Source organism: Asparagus officinalis, chromosome 8 (genome assembly GCF_001876935.1).
Source record: "Asparagus officinalis chromosome 8, Aspof.V1, whole genome shotgun sequence".
NCBI classification, from domain to species: Eukaryota; Viridiplantae; Streptophyta; class Magnoliopsida; order Asparagales; family Asparagaceae; genus Asparagus; species Asparagus officinalis.
The window spans coordinates 75,950,320-75,954,879 of NC_033801.1; the positions used below are offsets into that span (position 1 = coordinate 75,950,320).

The 4,560-nt window shown below is 40.5% G+C and overlaps 1 protein-coding gene across 1 annotated transcript; it reads left to right on the forward strand.

The window, feature by feature from the left end:
• On the forward strand, positions 3,578 to 4,560 carry LOC109822752. The gene has a single exon (XM_020388999.1). The coding sequence runs from the start codon at positions 3,677 to 3,679 to the stop codon at positions 4,307 to 4,309; it is 633 nt and encodes a 210-aa protein (XP_020244588.1). The 5' UTR covers positions 3,578 to 3,676; the 3' UTR covers positions 4,310 to 4,560.

The window sequence follows — 4,560 nt, forward strand, 5'->3', positions numbered from 1 at the left end:
TAGCTCAAGATATGAATATTTTAGTTAAATAACATCAAAACAGTTAGCAACATGTTTGAAATATACACCGATCCTGAAAATTGCATGACCCATAAATTTTGACTCGGTTACTAGAATCGCTATTATAGTAGCATTTCGGAAAGTTCTCAATCTTATCTATTGAGAAGTGAGGGCATGCTTCATGGCCACCTCTTTTCTCTGATCTCTCTTGTCGGCACTCTTTGACTTGGAGTCGGTTTTGGGGGATCCTTCTCCTTTTTCCCTCTTTGGTAGAGCTCTGCTTCTGCTGTTGCTGCTACTTCTCTGCCCGACTTTTTGTGGGCTTGGGCAACTTATGCATCCATGTGTCCTTAAGCTCTGGTCATTAGCTATTCATAGTTTAGTGATAGGGTCTATGATGAGCGAGTCGGGTAACTTATCTTCTAGCCCCACAGAGATTGTATCCATGGTGACCATGTTGCTAGAGTCTTCAACTTCCAACCTTTTAGTTTGGTATCTCTTGAGATAATCTCTGAGACTCTCCCCGGGATTCTATATCATTTGCAACAAGAGGTGAGAGGGTTTCTTCTGCTTAGGGTCGGCCAAAAAATGATATACAAATTTTTACTGAGTTACTCAAAGCCATGGATGAACTTTTTGTCCAATAAGTTCCACCATATCTTAGTGCTTCCCATCAATGTGACAGGGAAGGCTCTACGTACAGATGATCGGATCGGTCACCTACTGCATATGCATCAGATCATAAAAGTTATGCGCATGCTCCTTGGATTCCCCTCGCCTTTATATTTCTCAATATGTAACATTTTGAACTTCACACATGGGGTATTCATGATCCAATCGGCGAGAGAAGTGTCCCCTTTAATGGTGTCTACAATCGTGTTAAACGTCCGATCATAACCAGACACGAGGTTAGTGGTGGAGGGACTTGGAGCCTCATAAGGGTGTCTGGCATTACGCAATTTTGTCTATGCAGTGCGCTCATGGCTAAAGCTAGGGCTCTCACGACTTGCCTCTACGTGTTGCGATGGTTGTCGGGGATGAACATCGAATCGAGTCCGTGGTGAGGCGGAGGAGATGTGTGTTCAGTATATCCTCCCGTGCTTCTTGCTTAGCCTGATCTGCAGGAGGAGGAGAGACGAACAACGGAGAAGGTTGTTGGAGAGGCATCCAGCTGAGAAATTCATTTGTGAAGGAGGCGAACTGTTGTAAAGAGATTAAAAAATTCGTCAGGTGGAGTCTTCCAATTCGATTTGAGTGACATAGCCCACGGTACGTGCTTCTTCAGTGGAAGGAACTAATGATTGGCTTGGACAATCACAATTAGCCATCTTGTATGAAGAAGAAAAAAAGCTCCACGGTGAGCGCCAAACTATTAATGTCAGATATCAAATACGAAATTTTAATGTAGATTACGTAGAGCTTTAGGGTTACTCAATCTTCTTCTGATGGTTGATTCTTCAGCAGAGCATTCGGTCCTACACACAAACAATACGTAAGAGGGTCGGAGTTGAGTTCTCTAGGGGTTCCTCCGACGGTCAATTTAGTATTGATCTCAAGTGGAGGAGGGAAAGTATAATTACAGTGTGTTCTATTGCTAGAAATCACGTACCTTCATGCAGTGGACAAGGCAGCTATTTATAACATATTCAGGAGGGAAATTTTGTAACTTCGGTCAAGTCCAAGCAGTCAGCTTATTCAGCTGATACTTTACAATTGTCGACCGCGGGTGGTGTGAGTCACCTTCGTGATTAATGCTGGAGTGATAGGGGGGAAGCAAGGTGCTGACGAGGTTTGACGAGTCAGTATGACTTTCGGGGTTAGAGTAATGATGACTTCAATCATGCATTTAATGTGATGATGATCGGCTGTTGGCATGGGGTTTGAGAGTGACCGCCTCTCATCTCGGCTTTGCGAGTAGGCCATAAAATGATACATTTTGATTCGGCCATCTTGGATTGAGAGCTTCTCGACTTGGTTTTACAAAATGAAGAGGCACAGAGCCGACCTTAATTACGGGATCCGAGTGAGGACACCTTTTGATTTGGCCTTCTTGGGAAGGACCGAGTAATGACGTTACTTGACTCGTCCTGCATAAGGTTGAGTCCATACGATGCATAGTTAACTTAGGACGTGTGTCAACTCTTGGAGCATGATTAACATTTAGTCATTTCTGTGATACAATAGACCTAAATACATTAAAAAGCAGTGATATTCATGATCATTGAGTACTCATGATTCTAGTGCAGGCCAAAGATAATTTTATTTCAATTATTTGCACTTACGTATCCGCGAAGTTTAAATCATCTTTAACTTTGATATCATGAGGTTTTATTTCTCAAAACCATCTCCAAAATTTTAAAAAATTTAACTTTGGTAACCGATTATGCTAGTTTAGGTATCAAAATATTATTAGTTTTTTATTTTATTTTATTTTATTTTTTGGACGTTTGAGGTAATCTTATGGGCATAATAAAAACTTTGAGGTATCAAAGTCAAACGTAATGTAAACTTTGGTGTACTTAATAGAAAACGACATTTTTTTATTTTTATAAAAAAGATTGTGATTTATCTTCATTCATTAGAGGCGCCATTAATAAACCTATTTGCCCTAGTTGGGAAGGACAATGTTGGTGCTTTTATTTCATGCGCTCTTCACTGTATTGTAAACGTTGATACGTGTAGATCGTCCAATTAATAGTTGCTTCGCTTCATTCCTAAGCAATTGAAAGCAAAACTTTCACGTTCCATTACATCGTAATGAATACCCACTATATTTTCGTATTCAACCCAGATTCCCGGGGACTTATATTTGACAGAATTTTTTTTGTTTTTGTTTTCCGATATTAGTCCCCGAAATGTTCACATTTTACAATTTTCCTCTCCGACAATTGCTTGCTGATACTTTGGAAGCGATAGCACCCAGACCACAGTATTTCGACAATACCACAGCCCGTTCGTCGTATTACTGTCGTTCGAATATGTTTATTCTTTCTTTTGTTGCATCTTTCGGGCTGAAATAAAGGACAAACCAAACAAAATATCCTATTTTTTTTCTCATTATAAATGACACAAAGCGTCTTTGTCAAAAAAGAAATATTTGAGAAAGAGAAAGATTTCACAGGGGTTTTAGATAGATGCAGTAAGAATTTTTTTTATAAATAAACATTGACTATATCAATTGTCAATGAGTTCATTCTACCAATGCGGGTACTAGTGACTACATGATATCATAAAGGAAAACTCCTCAGGGACCCCAAAATAGGGGACCCCTGAGGGGACAGGTGAGGTTTTCAACCCTTGGGGGCTTGATGCATTGTTCATGAACAGTGCATCAAGCCCCTAGGGACTGACACCTCACCTGTCCCCTCAAGGGTCCCTTATTTGGGGTCCCTGTAGCAACACCCTATTATAAATTCATGCTGGACCATTGGCCATACTTTCATTTGGGTTTCTTCAGATTTTGGTGTACGAAGCAATACGTTTGACAGTAAGAACTGAATAGGATTCTTTTCTGAAAAGAAAGAACTGAATAGGATTCCCCCACTAACTAAAAAGCACGTTGCTCTACTTTCTTTTACTTTTTAACTCATCACATGAAGACTTCTGTGGTCTACTAGATTACCGTATTCATCCTGTTTTCTTTGTTCCTCCCTCATCAAACAAAAACTCAAGAGAAATGGTAGGAAAGTGGAAGCTAATAGTAGATAAAGTCAGTGAGCTAGTGAAGTTAATTAGAGATCCACAAGAGCGCATAGATGACTTGCTCTGGGAAAAACTGCACCAACTCCTTCACGTTTTTATGAACATCTGGATTCTGTTGGTAGATCAACTCAACCAGATTCTACCACCAGAGAGAAGATCATTTGTAGATGATTTTGAGGGGAGAAAGTTTGATCAACTCTTCCACATCTTGGATAATATGTGGGCACTATTGGTAGAAAAGTTCGACCTGGTTGTGCCGCCAGAGAAAAGATCACTGGAGATGATCGAAAACTTCCTCTGGGAAAAAAATGTTCAACACTTCAACATTTTGAAGAGCAGATGGGAGTTGTTGGTAGAAAGAATCAGCAGTGCATTACCATCAGAAACCAGATCAGAGATTGTGGGTGAATGGGTTCGCGTTGGGCTCACTGCCCTTGTAGTGGTTCTTCTCTGTGTCTACTGCTGCAGGAGCAAGAAACGCGGGCACGGCGCGGGGAAGATGATGAAGGCACCAGGTGGAAAGGGTGCAGTCATGGGAAGGGACTCATTTGAGGACAATCCGAAGGACTACTTCCGCAATCTTCATGCTCAAAAGAAGAAGAAGTAGGAGCTCTGTTAAATCCTGTAGATTTTAGTTGTTCATGTGGTTACAAAATGTGCTTACTTTTGACTTTGGCTTTTGTTTGTTATTGAAGTTTGAATTAGTAGCACTAAGGCACTTTCTCTTATGAGTGTAAAACTTGTTTCTCAACTTGGTATGTAATCGCCTATGAGATGTTTGATTGAGTAATGCTAACTGTATTGTCATTCTGGTACCTGTTGGTACTATAAAATACAAGTATACGAGGCCGTTGTGAA

Coding starts and splice junctions, on each gene's coding strand:
- LOC109822752 (XM_020388999.1), top strand. CDS start 3,677: ATGGTAGGAAAGTGGAAGCTAATAGTAGATAAAGTCAGTGAGCTAGTG.